Source organism: Aegilops tauschii, chromosome 2 (assembly GCF_002575655.3).
Source record: "Aegilops tauschii subsp. strangulata cultivar AL8/78 chromosome 2, Aet v6.0, whole genome shotgun sequence".
In the NCBI taxonomy this organism is placed as follows: domain Eukaryota; kingdom Viridiplantae; phylum Streptophyta; class Magnoliopsida; order Poales; family Poaceae; genus Aegilops; species Aegilops tauschii.
The window spans coordinates 452,882,250-452,901,189 of record NC_053036.3 but is presented as its reverse complement, the minus strand read 5'-3'; the positions used below and the strand labels follow the sequence as shown (position 1 = coordinate 452,901,189).

At 45.1% G+C, this 18,940-nt stretch overlaps 1 protein-coding gene across 1 annotated transcript; it reads left to right on the top strand.

Moving 5' to 3' along the window:
- The first annotated feature begins 1,132 nt into the window (after nucleotides 1-1,132).
- LOC109770360 (fasciclin-like arabinogalactan protein 1) lies at nucleotides 1,133-2,292 on the top strand. The gene has a single exon (XM_020329064.4). The coding sequence runs from the start codon at nucleotides 1,262-1,264 to the stop codon at nucleotides 2,057-2,059; it is 798 nt and encodes a 265-aa protein (XP_020184653.1). The 5' UTR covers nucleotides 1,133-1,261; the 3' UTR covers nucleotides 2,060-2,292.
- Nucleotides 2,293-18,940: the final 16,648 nt, after the last annotated feature.

Here is an 18,940-nt window from a genome sequence, read left to right as displayed (position 1 = left end):
AATTTCTGGTGAACCCTACCTTCTCATGAAAACTCCGGAAATCAATTGTAGCAATTTTAACAACTTCCAAAGTATACATATATCAGGAGTAAACCACTGAGTTCTCACGGAGGATAATTTCCCCCAGATTCTTGCCAAAGATGGAGTAGCTAAGCATTCTCGGTAACATAAATTAACCTAACTTTCTAAAAACAACTGAACTAGTCTTGCTATAACAGAAACATACTGTTGAACATGAGTTATTCTACTACATGAGTCATAAAAATCTACAAACTACACTATGCTGACGGTGGTTGAATAATTTCTGCTAGCTTTTGAACACGAGATCCTATAAATTGATAAGACGTTTCGATGGCATGGAAAATGGCACGCTTCTGGCTGATGTTCAAGTACATGGCTAATACTCCCTCCGTTCCTAAATATAGGTCTTTCTAGAGATTTCAATAAGTGACTACATGCGGAGCAAAATGAGTGAATCTACACTCTAAAATATGTCTATATACATCCGTATGTGGTAGTCCATTTGAAATCTCTACAAAGACTTATATTTTGGAACGGAGGGAGTACATGTTATGTAATCTATGATTAAATAGGTACCACAAAAACATACTACGCTACTAATTCTGAAGATCACCTTATATCGATGTGGTATACAAGGACTACTATCAATCAATGCCACGTGAACGTACTGTTTCCTCAGTGATTGTATTTAAGAGCACCAATGTAATTGGTACCTCACAATGCTTACATATTTTTCACTCCACTCTCCAACCCAGTAAATTATGTCAGCATTTTGAATTGTCGGTTTGTAAGTCCTGCACTTAGTACTAAACGAGTACCTGCAATGGTTATAACTTGAGGGCCTCAAAATTTACTGCATATCTATCTAGGTTCACAAAATCAAAATTTCATTTTAGGTTACCTATGGCAACTCCTTCTGACCATATTGTTCTTTAAGTCGAATTAAGGCGACATTAAATGAGCAGAGGAATTGAAGAAATGGACAAGATCCGGGTACATGAAACAAAAGAACAAGCAACAACCACAATTTGCCAAAAAGGAAAATGGTAACCACCACAAAATCACAAAGTTTTAACCTGAATGGCAATCTCTGATATTGGTGGTAAACCCCAAGGGCAGGTCCTCACAAAGCCAGCTCACCTCACACCCTATCACACTCGACACTCGTCAGTGGTCATAGTTCATCACTGCACAGCTCTCCCACTCGGCCACTCTCACTCCCACGCCGACACTCGCCATAATGCGCCGCCTCCACCTCGCCGCCGCCGTCCTCGCCGTCTTCCTCCCCCTCGCCGTCTCCGCGGCCGGGGGCAAAGCAGCGGCAGCTAAGGCGCCCGTTGCCCCGCCGGCCCCGCCGAACATCACGGCGGCCATGGCGAAGGGCGGGTGCAAGGCGTTCGCGGCCCTGGTGGCGGCCTCGCCGGACGCGCACTCCACGTTCCAGTCGGCCGGGGACGGCGGCGTGACGGCCTTCTGCCCCAGCGACGACGCCGTGAGGTCCTTCATGCCCAGGTACAAGAACCTCAGCGCCGACGGCAAGGCGTCGCTGCTGCTGTTCCACGCCGTGCCCGTGTACTACGCGCCGCGGAGCCTCAAGTCCAACAACGGCGTCATGAACACGCTCGCCACCGACGGCTCCGCCAACAACTTCAACTTCACGGTGCAGAACGAGGGCGAGCAGGTGACCATCAAGACGGACGCCTCCGACCACGCCGCGCGGGTCAAGTCCACCGTCTACGACAAGGACCCCATCGCCATCTACGCCGTGGACACGGTGCTCGAGCCGGTGGAGCTCTTCGAGCCGGCGGAGTCCCCGGCGCCGGCGCCGGCTCCCGCCCCTGTCGCCGACGCGCCCAAGGCCCCCAAGAAGCAGGCGCGCCACCGGCCTGTAGCGGACGCGCCCGGACCGGCCGCCGAGGACGCGGCGCCCGCCGACCAGAGGAAGAACTCTAAGAAGAGCGCGGCGTCCGCCGCCCCGTGTCTGCCATGGGCCGCAGTCCTGCCTGTCGTCGTGGCCGTGGCCGCCGCTCTGGCTTAGCCGCTTGTCCTCCTTCGCGGTGGACCTGCACGGGAGGTAGTGGTGTGTCGGTGGATTGCGTTGCGTGTGTCCTTTGTGTCTGTCGGTCAGTGCGTGTGCTCGTGCAGTGAAATTTCTATCTTTACTCTTTCTTGCCACATTAATGTTGTTTAGTATAATAATTTGATGTGATAAAGCAGTTTGAATCTCAGTCAGACCTAAATATTGGAAACCGATGGTTTTGCATGTTTCAACGGGGTCTCAGTAACTTTTGGACTGTTCTTTTGAGAATCCTTCTGGAGTGTTTTTTTTAGCATTTTTTGAGTGTTTGGATAGATCAATGTTGTTCTCTGAAGCCGGCCAGCTTCGATGCAGCGTGCAGCAGCCGTAGCCTGCAGTGTTTTCTTCCGGCAGGTGTTTCCGCGGACCAGGGCGTGGGAAAAGTGCACGAACTGATTTTCTTTTACGAAATAATTCTTGCATTACTCAATCATCAAAGGTTACAATCACGCATGACAATATCCAAAACACACTTTGACCATACCCAAGCCATAAAACAATTCACCCTTGACCATACCCAAGCCATAAAACAATTCGCCCTTGTCTATCATGCTAGTCATAGTGGGGATATGTTACTAGTCTATGTGAGTACCTTCATAATGGGTGGTAACATGCAAGCCTTTATTATATAGACTCATTTTACCTCGAGGTGTGTTATGTTACAGTAACATATTATGTTACCACAAGCATCTCTCTCCCCATTAACTCCATGCCACATAAGCAAATTTATCTTGAGATGTGTTATATTACTACCTAAGTTACTCCCACTATGACTAGCCTCAGAATGTGCCAAAGCGTGACTAGACGAGTTTTGAGTACGAGAATTACAGCATGAAGGATGCTCCAGTACCTGCCTCCAGGAAGTCTCCGCGGGCGAGAGTGCCCTCCACAACATATGTTTCGTGGTGACATGCCGCCTCGGGGGGTCCATAACAGGTGGACACACGGGCGTGGCCGGTGCCACAATCATGCGGCAGTTTTGATCGCGCTCGCGTGTGCCCTCGTGTGTGCTGGACCACGCGGGACGGGGAGGCCGGACCCGTCTGTCGATGTCAGCAGGCGCCGACTCAGGTCGAGCCTTCCGCGGCTAGCTCCCCGGGGCTCTTCGCGTTGTCCAATCTTCTTGGATAGCGCGCACCCGGGTGATTCGCCTCAGGGGCCCATGACGGGCGGGCTGCGGGCTTGGTCGGGGCCACAGTCATGTGTTGTTTTCGGTTGCGCCCATGTGAACCTTGTCGCACATTGTCCCGCGCGCGATGGGCTGGATGGGTCCACATGTCAACGTCCTTCGCCCTTCGCCAGGTTGGTTCGGTCACACCAACTGGGCCGGCGAGGCTATCTAGCTTGGCGCGTGCCAAGTGGTCAGAGAGGGCCATCAGGCAATGGGTATGTGCCTCCTCGCGCGTTCAACAGGCGCTTGCCCAAGCTCTCTGCCCATCAGAGTGCTTGGTTCCCCTGCCCAGTTGTGTGTGTGCGCGCGCGCGTGATGGCTCGGGGCGTTGGTTTCGTTCCTTGTGTGGCGCCTCGTATGTTCCACGGGCAGTCCGGGCTTATCTTTTTGCTGTCGTGGATGCTGCCGGTGTGTGCCCATACTATTGTTAGCCGGATGTTCCGGGTTTGGCTCGTAGACGGGTGGCTTCGACCTATTTTTCCTGGGTCGGTTGTATGTCGGTTTGTTGCAATGCGTGGGGTGTCCTTGTATATAATGGGGTTGTCTTCTTCTCCTCAGAAGTTCCTCGTGAACTCGGCATGATGGTCTGCCCCCGCCGCCCCCCCAAATTGAGTTAGGTGAAAGGGTGTGCAACCAAGCCCAAGCTGATCCTTTCAGTATGAGGGGCAGGTGCTTCACCACATGGTAATCATTACTGCTAGCCACTTGAACCGTGAGGATGTAATTGCCAATCAAAATCGTAGGACCCGTGGTATCATCATACTTATTACAATTTGTGATTTTAAAGTTTGACGGGAAAGGATGCGTGAAGGTGTTGTTCGAGAAGCAAGGAGGGCACATAGAAGATGCCCCCCTATTCCTCGAAGAGTATCAATGATATGACGCATATCGTTGATGTCGACGACTTCGTCATATTTTGAGAATGTTGGCCGGTGCCTGTCCCTGGCCTGGTTGCGCAGTCGAGCCGCATACTCAACTGACATCTTGTAGTCATGCGAGGGACGTGGTGCAGTGCGCCTGGCCTTATAGATCGTCTCAGGAGCTTCGTCCTAGGGAGCTGTCGGGACGTGGCGCATTATTGTGAGATTTTCTTTGTTTTTGTCTTCTTATAAAACTCCATCATTCTATTTGCCATTTAAAGTGTGAAGACCAAGGCTTGTGACCTCGGCATGAAGCGAAGTATTGACTAGTTGAAAAGAGAGTCATGGATTCCGTTACTTACAGACGCTTTGGGTTGTGTTATGATACATATGAGTATTGATTGGCATTACATGAAAACATTGAACCATGAAAAGCAAGAGTAATTTTATTTGCACATTTTGATGTTACTTGCTTGTTATTAACTATAGATTATTGCTTTGAATCACTTTTATCCCGAGTTCACCACACATTACATCATTTGATCAAGATTATGGTATGTAGCATTGCACATAAAAAATTCTCGGTTTTACCGTCTACCTACTCGAGGACGAGGAGAGATTAAGCTTAGGGATGCTGGTACGTCTCAAACATATCTATAATTTTTGATTGTTTCATGCTATTATAATAATACTTTTTATATCAATTTATATTATTTTTTTGGACTAACCTATTCATTTAGTGCCTAGAGCTAGTTGTTGTTTTCTACATGTTTTTGGTTTTTACAGAAAATACATATACGGACGTAAAAATACCCTGAGGATTTAATATGATTTTTTCCGCAACCCGAAGATTCCAGAAAGTGTCGGGACCAGCTAGGGACCCCATGCGGCCAGGTGGCGCGAACTAGGGGTGACCCGCACCAGGAGGCCACGTGGGGCACCTGGGCACCGCTTTTCGTCCATTCTTCCGCCTATAAATTCCATATTTCGCAAAACCCTCCTTACCAATTTTTTCAATTTTTTCTGCCACCACAAGTTCTTTTTCCGAGGAGATCCAATCTGGAGGCCTGTTCCAGCACCCTGTCGGAGGGGGTATCCACCACGGGAGGCTTCTTCATCAACCTTGCTGCCTCCATGACCATGTGTGAGTAGTTCCTTTAGGACCTTATGGCCCATAAAAGTTGCTAGATGGCATCCTCTCTTCCTTGTGATTCAATACAAAGTTCCCGTGAGCTGCCTCACATGATCGGCGTCCATCTAATGGAATCAGTGATGTGTTTATTGGGATATGATGAACTGTCACTTTATGATCTTGTTCATTGAAATTGATATAATCTTTTGAGGTTTCTTTGATGTATATCTAGATATCTTTGTATGCTCTCCAAGCTATTTTGTCTTCTTTGGCCAAGTTTGATGGGTCGTTCTTCAGAGGGAGTTGTACATTGCAGTGGGTTCAATTTTATGGTGATCTATATCCTAGTGACAGAAAGGAACAAGACATGTATTGTATATTTTGTACTAAGGATAAAACAATGGTTTTTATCACACTTGAATGATAGTTTTACCGACTACATTATGTCATCTTGATTATTGCAATGCATTCTGCTATGAACTTAATACTTCAAGATGCAGTTGGATAAGGGTCTACAGATCACAGACGCAATGCCTACATGTCAACATGGCAATGGGTACCCGCAACCTGCGAACTCGGCGGGTAAAAACCTTATTAGGGTAAGGGTTTGGGAAAAATAAATAACCATGGGTTTATATGTGGGAAAATGTACCCAACGGATAAGCCGGGTATGGGTATGGGAAGGCAATACCCATACCCGCGTACTCGCATACCCATATACTAATTCCTTCTAAATGGTAGGTCACATGTGCCATTCACTAAAGGAAAAAAAACTAGTCGCTTTACCCTAGGCTAACGTAGCCGCTAGCCTCGACCCAAAATCCCATCCCGTTACCCATGTGCTTGATCTTATTTAAATGGGTTGATCTTGTTTTGTGAATTCATGATTTTGTCTCTGATTTTATTGATCTTATTATCTAGTCTCCTTCAGTTGATCATTTCGAAGTAGCTGCAGAAGTATCTTCAATCAAAGAAAAATAAATAAAATGGTGTCTCTCTTGTTTGTCTTGTAATTGAAAAAAAAGAACAGGTGTGAATGGTTCTGTAAAAAGTTCACTTATAGGCTACTCATCCATGAATGTAATTGGACATTATTTAGTGTCATCTGGTTCATGCTTCTTGCTATCCATTTCCGAAAATTAATAGCAATTTTTTATTCATCGCACAACAAATCATGATATATATATATATATGTCTTGAAATGCTAAAATGTGTATATATGTGCTAAAATGTTAAAGTATACATGCTGAAATGTTGTGTATATATGTGGAAATACTAAAAAAATACATTGTGAAGTGTGGATAGGGTAAGGTGGCCGAGATGGGTAATTTTACCCGCGGGCATTACCTGCATCAGCCCGGGTATGGGTATGGGAACCGTTTGAAACCCGAGGTGCGAGTATGGGTACGAGTTTGGGAGAAAAAAATTGAGACGGGTACGGGTTTGGGTGACCATTACCCGCACCCGAAGCTAGCGGGTGCCATGTTGACCGATATGATATAATACCTTGAATGATCATAGTCATAAATAAAAATATTGCAATTTGATCGTTATCCAACTATAATTTTTTCACCACACCACACGTGTATGCTTGGAGAGATGCCACTAGTGAACCTATGGCCCCAGGGGTCTATCTTGCTATATTGAAAACTTTACCAAGAATATGGTTTCGTTGTTGTACCATTTCTTCTCTTTTATATATCAATCAATTCTTACCATATATCGTGCAATTTAATTTTGTAATTAGCAAGACAAGAAGCTTGAGAACCTTCTTGACATGTTGGGGGACAAGTTTGTCTTGTGTTTTATGTGTAGGTACCAGTGACTTTGTTTGCCAGAAGAACCCCTTTTGGTTCAATAAACCTTGGTTCTCTACTAAGGGAAATACTTTTTGCTAAGTTAATTCACCCTTATATTTGGGGGTTACCTAACCAATCTTACGAGAGAGCAAGCAGGCATCCTAGCTAGGTGACTTGGCACGATGGTAATAGGGACAAGGGATTTTACCTAGGCTCAGACTCTCACGGAGGAGATAATACCCTACTGAAGGAAACATGCCCTATAGGCAATAATAAAGTTGTTATTTTATTTCCTTATATCATGATAAATGTTTATTATTCATGGTAGAATTGTATTAACCGGAAACTTGATACATGTGTGAATACATAGACAAAACAAAGTGTCCCTAGTATGCCTCTACTAGAATAGCTCGTTAATCAAAGATGGTTAAGTTTCCTGACCATAGACATGTGTTGTCATTTGATAAACGGGATCACATCATTAGAGAATGATGTGATTGTTGGGGAACGTAGTAATTTCAAAAAAATTCCTATGCACACGCAGGATCATGGTGATGCATAGCAACGAGAGGGGAGAGTGTTGTCCACGTACCCTCGTAGATTGAAAGCGGAAGCGTTAGCATAACGCGATTGATGTAGTCGTACGTCTTCATGATCCGACCGATCCAAGTACCGAACGTATCTCCGAGTTCAGCACACGTTCAGCTCGATGACGTCCCGCGAACTCCGATCCAGCAGAGCTTCACAGGAGAGTTCCTTCAGCACGACGGCGTGATGACGGTGATGATGTTGCTACCGACGCAGGGCTTCGCCTAAGCACCGCTACGATATGACCGAGGAGGAATATGGTGGAGGGGGCACCACACACGGCTGGGAGAGATAAACGGATCAACTTGTGTGTCTAGAGGTGCCCCCTGCCCCCGTATATAAAGGAGCAAGGGGGGGAGGCGGCCGGCCAGGAGGAGTGCGCGCCAAGGGGGGAGTCCTACTCCCATCGGGAGTAGGACTCCTCCTTTTCCTTGTTGGAGTAGGAGAGGGAAGGAAGGGAGAGAGGAGAAGGAAAAGGGGGGGCGCTGCCCCCCTCCTAGTCCAATTCGGACTAGAGGGGGAGGGGGCGCGCGGCTGCCCTGGCTGCCCCTCCTCTTCTCCCACTAAGGCCCATGAGGCCCAATTAACTCCCCGGGGGGTTCCGGTAACCCCCCGGCACTCCGGTTTTCTCTGAAACCACTCGGAACACTTCCGGTGTCCGAATATAGTCGTCCAATATATCGATCTTTATGTCTCGACCATTTAGAGACTCCTCGTCATGTCCGTGATCATATCCGGGACTCCGAACTACCTTCGGTACATCAAAACACAAAAACTCATAATAGCGATCGTCACCAAACTTTAAGCGTGCGGACCTTACGGGTTCGAGAACTATGTAGACATGACCGAGACACATCTCCGGTGAATAACCAATAGAGGAACCTGGATGCTCATATTGGCTCCCACATATTCTACGAAGATCTTTATCGGTCAAACCGCATAACAACATACGTTGTTCCCTTTGTCATCGGTATGTTACTTGCCCGAGATTCGATCGTCGGTATCTCAATACCTAGTTCAATCTCGTTACCGGCAAGTCTCTTTACTCGTTACGTAATGCATCATTCCGCAACTAACTCATTAGTCACATTGCTTGCAAGGCTTATAGTGATGTGCATTACCGAGAGGGCCCAGAGTTACCTCTCCGACAATCGGAGTGACAAATCCTAATCTCGAAATACGCCAACTCAACAAGTACCTTTGGAGACACCTGTAGAACACCTTTATAATCACCCAGTTATGTTGTGACGTTTGGTAGCACACAAAGTGTTCCTCCGGTAAATGGGATTTGCATAATCTCATAGTCATAGGAACATGTATAAGTCATGAAGAAAGCAACAGCAACATACTAAATGATCAAGTGCTAAGCTAACGGAATGGGTCAAGTCAATCACATCATTCTCCTAATGATGTGATCCCGTTAATCAAATGACAACTCATGTCCATGGCTAGGAAACTCAACCATATTTGATCAACGAGCTAGTCAAGTGGAGGCATACTAGTGACACTATGTTTGTCTATGTATTCACACATGTATTATGTTTCCAGTTAATACAATTCTAGCATGAATAATAAACATTTATCATGATATAAGGAAATAAATAATAACTTTATTATTGCCTCTAGGGCATATTTCCTTCAGTCTCCCACTTGCACTAGAGTCAATAATCTAGATCACATCGCCATGTGATTTAACATCACTAGTTCACATCACCATGTGATTAACACCCATAGTTCACATCGTCATGTGACCAACACCCAAAGGGTTTACTAGAGTCAGCAATCTAGTTCGCATCGCCATGTGATTAACACCTAAAGAGTACAAAGGTGTGATCATGTTTTGCTTGTGAGAGAAGTTTAGTCAACGGGTCTGCCAAATTCAGATATGTATGTATTATTTTGCAAATTTCTATGTCAACAATGCTCTGCACGGAGCTACTCTAGCTAATTGCTCCCACTTTCAATATGTATCCAGATTGAGATTTAGAGTTATCCGGATCTGTGCCAAAACTTGCATCAACGTAACCCTTTATGATGAACTTTTTGTCACCTCCATAACCGAGAAACATATCCTTATTCACTAAGGATAATTTTGACCAATGTCCAGTGATCTACTCCTAGATCACTATTGTACTCCCTTGCCAAACTCAGGGCAGGGTATACAATAGGTCTGGTACATAGCATTGCATACTTTATAGAACCTATAGCTGAGGCATAAGGAATGACTTTCATTCTCTCTCTATCTTCTGCCGTGGTCGGGTTTTGAGTCTTACTCAACTTCACACCTTGCAACATAGGCAAGAACTCTTTGTTTGACTGTTCCATTTTGAACTACTTCAAAAACTTGTCAAGGTATGTACTCATTGAAATTTTTTATCAGGTGTCTTGATCTATCTCTATAGATCTTGATGCTCAATATGTAAGCAGCTTCACCGAGGTCTTTTTTTGAAAAACTCCTTTCAAACACTCCTTTATGCTTTACAGAAAATTCTACATCATTTCCTATCGACAATATGTCATTCACATATACTTATCAGAAAGGCTGTAGTGCTCCCACTCACTTTCTTGTAAATACAGGCTTCACCACAAGTCTGTATAAAACTATATGCTTTGATCAACTCATCAAAGCGTATATTCCAACTCCGAGATGCTTGCACCAGTCCATAGATGGATCGCTGGAGCTTGCACATTTTGTTAGCACCTTTAGGATCGACAAAACCTTCTAGTTGCATCATATACAACTCTTCTTTAAGAAATCCATTAAGGAATGTAGTTTTGACATCCATTTGCCAGATTTCATAAAATGTGGCAATTTGCTAACATGATTCGTATAGACTTAAGCATCGCTACGAGTGAGAAGGTCTCATTGTAGTCAACTCCTTGAACTTTGTCAAACCTTTTTCGACAAGTCTAGCTTTGTAGATAGTAACACTACTATCAGCGTCCGTCTTCCTCTTGAAGATCCATTTATTTTCTATGGCTTGCCGATCATCGGGAAAGTCAACCAAAGTCCACACTTTGTTCTCATACATGGATCCCATCTCAGATTTCATGGCCTCAAGCCATTTCGCGGAATCTGGGCTCATCATCACTTCCTCATAGTTTGTAGGTTTGTCATGGTCAAGTAACATGACCTCCAGAACAGGATTACCGTACCACTCTGGTGCGGATCTCACTCTGGTTGACCTATGAGGTTCGGTAGTAACTTGATCTGAAGTTACATGATCATCATCATTAGCTTCCTCACTAATTGGTGTAGGAGTCACAGGAACAGATTTCTGTGATGAACTACTTTCCAATAAGGTTGCAGATACAGTTACCTCATCAAGTTCTACTTTCCTCCCACTCACTTCTTTCGAGAGAAACTCCTTCTCTAGAAAGGATCCATTCTTAGTAACGAATGTCTTGCCTTCGGATCTGTGATAGAAGGTGTACCCAACATTTTCTTTTGGGTATCCTATGAAGACGCACTTCTCCGATTTGGGTTCGAGCTTATCGGGTTGAAACTTTTTCACATAAGCATCGTATCCCCAAACTTTAAGAAACGACAGCTTAGGTTTCCTGCTAAACCATAGCTCATACGGTGTCGTCTCAACGGATTAGACGGTGCCCTATTTAATGTGAATGCAGCTGTCTCTAATGCATAACCCAGAACGATAGTGGTAAATCGGTAAGAGACATCATAGATTGCACTATATCCAATAAAGTACGGTTATGACGTTCAGACACACCATTATGCTGTGGTGTTCCAGGTGGCATGAGTTTATGAAACTATTCCACATTGTTTTAATTGAAGGCCTAAACTTGTAACTCAAATATTCGTCTCCGCGATCAAATCGCAGAAAAACTTTTATTTTCTTGTTACAATGATTCTCCACTTCACTCTGAAATTCTTTGAACTTTTCAACTGTTTCAGTTTCATTAAGTAGATATACCCATATCTGCTCAAATCATCTGTGAAGGTCAGGAAATAACGATACCCGCCGCGAGCCTCAACACTCATCGGACCGCATACATCGGTATGTATTATTTCCAATAAGTCAGTAGCTCGCTCCATTGTTCCGGAGAACGGAGTCTTAGTCATCTTGCCCATGAGGCATGGTTCGCAAGCATCAACTGATTCATAATCAAGTGATTCCAAAAGCCCATCAACATGGAGTTTCTTCATGCGCTTTACACCAATATGACCTAAACGACAGTGCCACAAATAAGTTGCACTATCATTATTAACTTTGCATATTTTGGCTTCAATATTATGAATATGTGTATCACTATGATCGAGATCCAACAAACCATTTTCATTGGGTGTATGACCATAGAAGGTTTTATTCATGTAAACAAAACAACAATTATTCTCTAACTTAAATGAATAACCGTATTGCAATAAAAATGATCAAATCATATTCATGCTCAACGCAAACACCAAATAACACTTATTTAGGTTCAACACTAATCCTGAAAGTATAGGGAGTGTGCGATGATGATCATATCAATCTTGAAACTACTTCCAACACACATCGTCACTTCACCCTTAACTAGTTTCTGTTCATTCTGCAACTTCCGTTTTGAGTTACTACTCTTAGCAACTGAACCAGTATCAAATACCGAGGGGTTGCTATAAACACTAGTAAAGTACACATCAATAACATGTATATCAAATATACCTTTGTTCATTTTGCCATCCTTCTTATCCGCCAAATACTTGGGGTAGTTCCGCTTCCAGTGACCAGTCCCTTTGCAGTAGAAGCACTTAGTCTCAGGCTTAGGTCCAGACTTGGGCTTCTTCACTTGAGCAGCAACTTGCTTGCCATTCTTCTTGAAGTTCCCCTTCTTCCCTTTGCCCTTTTTCTTGAAACTAGTGATCTTGTCAACCATCAACACTTGATGTTTTTCTTTGATTTCTACCTTTGCCGATTTTAGCATCGCGAAGAGCTTAGGAATTGTTTTTCATCATCCCTTGCATATTATAGTTCATCACGAAGTTCTAGTAACTTGGTGATAGTGACTAGAGAACTTTGTCAATTACTATCTTATCTGGAAGATTAACTCCCACTTGATTCAAGCAATTGTAGTACTCAGACAATCTGAGCACATGCTCACTGGTTGAGCTATTCTCCTCCATCTTGTAGGCAAAGTACTGTGAGAGGTCTCATACCTCTCGACACGGGCATGAGTATGAAATACCAATTTCAACTCTTGGAACATCTTATATGCTCTGTGGCGTTCAAAACATTTTTGAAGTCCCGGTTCTAAGCCGTAAAGCATGGTGCACTAAGCTATCGAGTAGTCATAAGCTTTGCTCTGCCAGACGTTCTTAACGTCATCAGTTGCATCTGCAGCAGGCCTGGCACCTAGCGGTGCATCAAGGACATAATACTTCTATGCAGCAATGAGGATAAACCTCAGATCACGGAGCTAGTCCGCATCTTTGCTACTAACATCTTTCAACTTATTTTTCTCTAGGAACATATCAAAAATAAACGGGGAACTAAATCACGAGCTATTGATCTACAACATAGATATGCAAATACTATCAGGACTAAGTTCATGATAAATTAAAGTTCAATTAATCATATTACTTAAGGACTCCCACTTAGATAGACATCCCTCTAATCATCTAAGTGATCACGTGATCCAAATCAACTAAACCATGTCCGATCATCACGTGAGATGGAGTAGTTTTCAATGGTGAACATCACTATGTTGATCATATCTACTATATGATTCACGCTCGACCTTTCGGTCTCAGTGTTCCAAGGCCATATCTGCATATGCTAGGCTCGTCAAGTTTAACCCGAGTATTCTGCGTGTGCAAAACTGGTTTGCACCCGTTGTCGATGAACGTAGAGCTTATCACACCCGATCATCACGTGGTGTCTCGGCACGACGAACTTTGGCAACGGTGCATACTCAACGAGAACACTTTTATCTTGAAATTTAGTGAGAGATCATCTTATAATGCTACCGTCAATCAAAGCAAAATAAGATGCATAAAGGATAAACATCACATGCAATCAATATAAGTGATATGATATGGCCATCATCATCTTGTGCTTGTGATCTGCATCTCCGAAGCACCGTCATGATCACCATCGTCACCGGCGCGACACCTTGATCTCCATCGTAGCATCGTTATTGTCTCGCCAACTATTGCTTCTACGACTATCGCTATCGCTTAGTGATAAAGTAAAGCAATTACAGGGCGATTGCATTGCATACAATAAAGCGACAACCATATGGCTCCTGCCAGTTGCCGATAACTCGGTTACAAAACATGATCATCTCATACAATAAAATATAGCATCATGCCTTGACCATATCACATCACAACATGCCCTGCAAAAATAAGTTAGACGTCCTCTACTTTGTTGTTGCAAGTTTTACGTGGCTGCTACGGATTGAGCAAGAACCGTTCTTACCTACGCATCATAACCACAACGATAGTTCGTCAAGTTAGTGCTGTTTTAACCTTCTCAAGGACCGGGCGTAGTCACACTCGGTTCAACTAAAGTTGGAGAAATTGACACACGCCAGCCACCTGTGTCCAAAGCACGTCGCTAGAACCAATCTCGCGTAAGCGTACGCGTAATGTCGGTCCGGGCCGCTTCATCCAACAATACCGCCGAAGCAAAGTGTGACATGCTGGTAAGCAGTATGACTTGTATCGCCCACAACTCACTTGTGTTCTACTCGCGCATATAACATCTACGCATAAAACCAGGCTCGGATGCCACCGTTGGGGAACGTAGTAATTTCAAAAAAAATTCCTACGCACACGCAGGATCATGGTGATGCATAGCAACGAGAGGGGAGAGTGTTGTCGACGTACCCTCGTAGACCGAAAGCGGAAGCATTAGCATAACACGGTTGATGTAGTCGTACGTCTTCACGATCTGACCGATCCAAGTACCGAACGTACGGCACCTCCGAGTTCAGCACACGTTAAGCTCGATGACGTCCCGCGAACTCCGATCCAGCAGAGCTTCACGGGAGAGTTCCGTCAGCACGACGGCGTGATGACGGTGATGATGTTGCTACCGACGCAGGGCTTCGCCTAAGCACCGCTACGATATGACCGAGGTGGAATATGGTGGAGGGGGGCACCGCACACGGCTGGGAGAGATCAACAGATCAACTTGTGTGTCTAGAGGTGCCCCTGCCCCCGTATATAAAGGAGCAAGGGGGGGGGGAGGCGGCAGGCCAGGAGGAGGGCGCGCCAAGGGGGGAGTCCTACTCCCACTGGGAGTAGGACTCCTCCTTTTCCTTGTTGGAGTAGGAGAGGGAAGGAAGGGAGAGAGGAGGAGAAGGAAAAAGGGGGGCGCCGCCCCCCTCCTTGTCCAATTCGGACTAGAGGGGGAGGGGGCGTGCGGCTACCCTGGCCGCCCCTCCTCTTCTCCCACTAAGGCCCATGAGGCCCAATTAACTCCCCTGGGGGTTCCGGTAACCCCCCGGCACTCCGGTTTTCTCGGAAACCACTCGAAACACTTCCAGTGCCGAACATAGTCGTCCAATATATCGATCTTTATGTCTCAACCATTTCGAGACTCCTCGTCATGTCCGTGATCATATCCTGGACACCAAACTACCTTTGGTACATCAAAACACAAAAACTCATAATACCGATCGTCACCAAACTTTAAGCGTGCAGACCCTACGGGTTCAAGAACTATGTAGACATGACCAGGACACGTCTCCGGTGAATAACCAATAGTGGAACCTGGATGCTCATATTGGCTCCCACATATTCTACGAAGATCTTTATCGGTCAAACCGCATAACAACATGCGTTGTTCCCTTTGTCATCGGTATGTTACTTGCCCGAGATTCGATCGTCGGTATCTCAATACCTAGTTCAGTCTCGTTACCGGGAAGTCTCTTTACTCGTTACGTAATGCATCATCCCGCAACTAACTCATTAGTCACATTGCTTGCAAGGCTTATAGTGATGTGCATTACCGAGAGGGCCCAGAGATACCTCTCCGACAATCGGAGTGACAAATCCTAATTTCGAAATACGCCAACGCAACAAGTACCTTCGGAGACACCTATAGAGCACCTTTATAATCACCCAGTTACGTTGTGACATTTGGTAGCACACAAAGTGTTCCTCCGGTAAACGGGAGTTGCATAATCTCATAGTCATAGGAACATGTATAAGTCATGAAGAAAGCAATAGCAACATACTAAATGATCAAGTGCTAAGCTAACGGAATGGGTCAAGTCAATCACATCATTCTCCTAATGATGTGATCCCGTTAATCAAATGACAACTTATGTCCATGGCTAGGAGATCAACGAGCTAGTCAAGTAGAGGCATACTAGTGACACTATGTTTGTCTATGTATTCACACATGTATTATGTTTCTGGTTAATACAATTCTAGCATGAATAATAAACATTTATCATGATATAAGGAAATAAATAATAACTTTATTATTGCCTCTAGGGCATATTTCCTTCAGTGATGGACAAGACCCATCCGTTAGCTTAGCATTATGATCGTTAAGTTTGATTGCTATTGCTTTCTTCATGACTTATACATGTTCCTCTGACTATGAGATTATGCAACTCCCCAATACCGGAGGAACACTTAGTGTGCTATCAAACGTCACAACGTAACCGAGTGATTATAAAGATGCTCTACAGGTGTCTCCGAAGGTGTTTGTTGAGTTGGCATAGATCGAGATTAGGATTTGTCACTCCGATTGTTGGAGAGGTATCTCTGGGCCTTCTCGGTAATGCACATCACTATAAGCCTTGCAAGCAATGTGACTAATGAGTTAGTTGTGGGATGATGCATTATGGATAGAGTAAAGAGACTTTCCAGTAACGAGATTGAACTAGGTATGATGATACCGACGATCGAATCTCGGGCAAGTAACATACCGATGACAAAGGGAACAACGTATGTCGTTACGCGGTTTGACCAATAAAGATCTTCATAGAATATGTAGGAGCCAATATGAGCATCTAGGTTCCGCTATTGGTTATTGACCGGATATGTGTCTCGGTCATGTCTACATAGTTCTTGAACCCGTAGGGTCCGCACGCTTAACGTTCGATGACTATTTGTATTATGAGTTATGTGATTTGATGACCGAAGTTTGTTCGGAGTCCCGGATGAGATCACGGACATGACGAGGAGTCTCGAAATGGTCAAGAGGTAAAGATTCATATATTTGAAGGTTGCATTCGGACATCAGAATGGTTCCGAGTGATTCGGGCATTTTTCCGGAATACCGGGAGGTTACCGGAACCCCCCGGGAAAAGATATGGGCCTTATGGGCCATAGGAGGGAGGCTAACCAGCCCACAAGGGGCTGGTGCGCCCCCCAAAAGGGAGGAGGCTGAATTGGACTTGGGAAGGGGGCGCCACCCCACTTTCCTTCTCCTACTCCTTCTCCTTCCCCTTTTCCCCCTCCGGTAGAAGGAAAAAAGGGTGGGGCCAAATCCTACTAGGACTGGAGTCCTAGTAGGACTCCCCTCTCCCTGGCGCGCCCCTTGTTGGCTGGCCTCCTCCTCCCCTCCTTTATATATGGGGGCAGGGGGGCACCCCAAAGGCACAACCGACAAGTTGATCTTTAGCCGTGTGCGGTGCCCCCCTCCACAGTTTTACACCTCGGTCATATCGTCGTAGTGCTTAGGCGAAGCCCTGCGCCAGTAACTTCATCATCACCGTCACCATGCCGTCGTGCTGACAGAACTCTCCCTCGGCCTCAGCTGGATCTAGAGTTGGAGGGACGTCACCGAGCTGAACGTGTGCAGATCGCGGTGGTGCCGTGCGTTCGGTACTTGGATCGGTTGGATCACGAAGACGTTCGACTACATCAACCACGTTACTAAACACTTCCGCTTTCGGTCTACGAGGGTACGTGGACACACTCTCCCTGCTCGTTGCTATGCTTCTCCTAGATAGTTCTTGCGTGATCGTAGGAATTCTTTTGAAATACTACGTTCCCCAACAGTGGCATCCGAGCCAAGTCTATGCGTAGATGTTATATGCACGAGTAGAACAGAAAGGGTTGTGGGCCATAATAGTCATACTGCTTACCAGCATGTCATAATTTGATCGGCGGTATTGTTGGATGAAGCAGCCCAGAGCGACATTACATGACCGCGTTCATGAGACTGGTTCTAGCGCCGTGCTTTGCACATAGGTGGCTAGTGGGTGTTTATTTCTCCAACTTTAGTTGAATCGAGTGTGACTACGCCCGGTCCTTGTTGAAGGTTAAAACAACACACTTGACGAAAAATCGTTGTGGTTTCGATGCATAGGTAAGAATGGTTCTTGCTAAGCCCATAGCAGCCACGTAAAACTTGCAACAACAAAGTAGAGGACGTCTAACTTGTTTTTGTAGGGCTTGCTGTGATGTGATATGGTCAAGACGTGATCATATATAAATTGTTGTATGTGATGATCATGTTTTGTAACAGTTATCGGCCACTGGCAGGAGCCATATGGTTGTCGCTTTATTGTATGAAATGCAATCGCCATGTAATTGCTTTACTTTATCACTAAGCGGTAGCGATAGTCGTAGAAGCAATAGTTGGCGAGACGACAACGATGCTTCGACGGAGATCAAGGTGTCAAGCCGGTGACGATGGTGATCATGACGGTACTTTGGAGATGGAGATCAAAGGCACAAGATGATGGCCATATCATATCACTTATATTGATTGCATGTGATGTTTATCCTTTATGCATCTTATTTGCTTAGTACATCGGTAGCATTATAAGATGATCTCTCACTAAATTTCAAGGTATAAGTGTTCTCCCCGAGTATGCACCGTTGCGGCAGTTCTTCGTGCTGAGACACCACGTGATGATCGGGTGTGATAAGCTCTACGTTCACATACAACGGGTGCAAGCCAGTTTTGCACACACAGAATACTCGGGTTAAACTTGAAGAGCCTAGCATATGCAAATATGGCCTCGGAACACTGAGACTGAAAGGTGGAGCGTGAATCATATAGTAGATATGATCAACATAGTGATGTTCACCATTGAAAACTACTCCATCTCACGTGATGATCGGACATGGTTTAGTTGATATGGATCACGTGATCACTTAGATGACTAGAGGGATGTTTATCTAAGTGGGAGTGATAACCCACAAGTATAGGGGATCGCAACAGTTTTCGAGGGTAGAGTATTCAACCCAAATTTATTGATTCGACACAAGGGGAGCCAAAGAATATTCTCAAGTATTAGCAGTTGAGTTGTCAATTCAACCACACCTGGATAACTTAGTATCTGCAGCAAAGTATTTAGTAGCGAAGTAATATGGTAGTA

What these genes read in the sequence shown, in the direction of transcription:
- LOC109770360 (XM_020329064.4), top strand. Translation starts at nt 1,262, where the DNA reads ATGCGCCGCCTCCACCTCGCCGCCGCCGTCCTCGCCGTCTTCCTCCCC.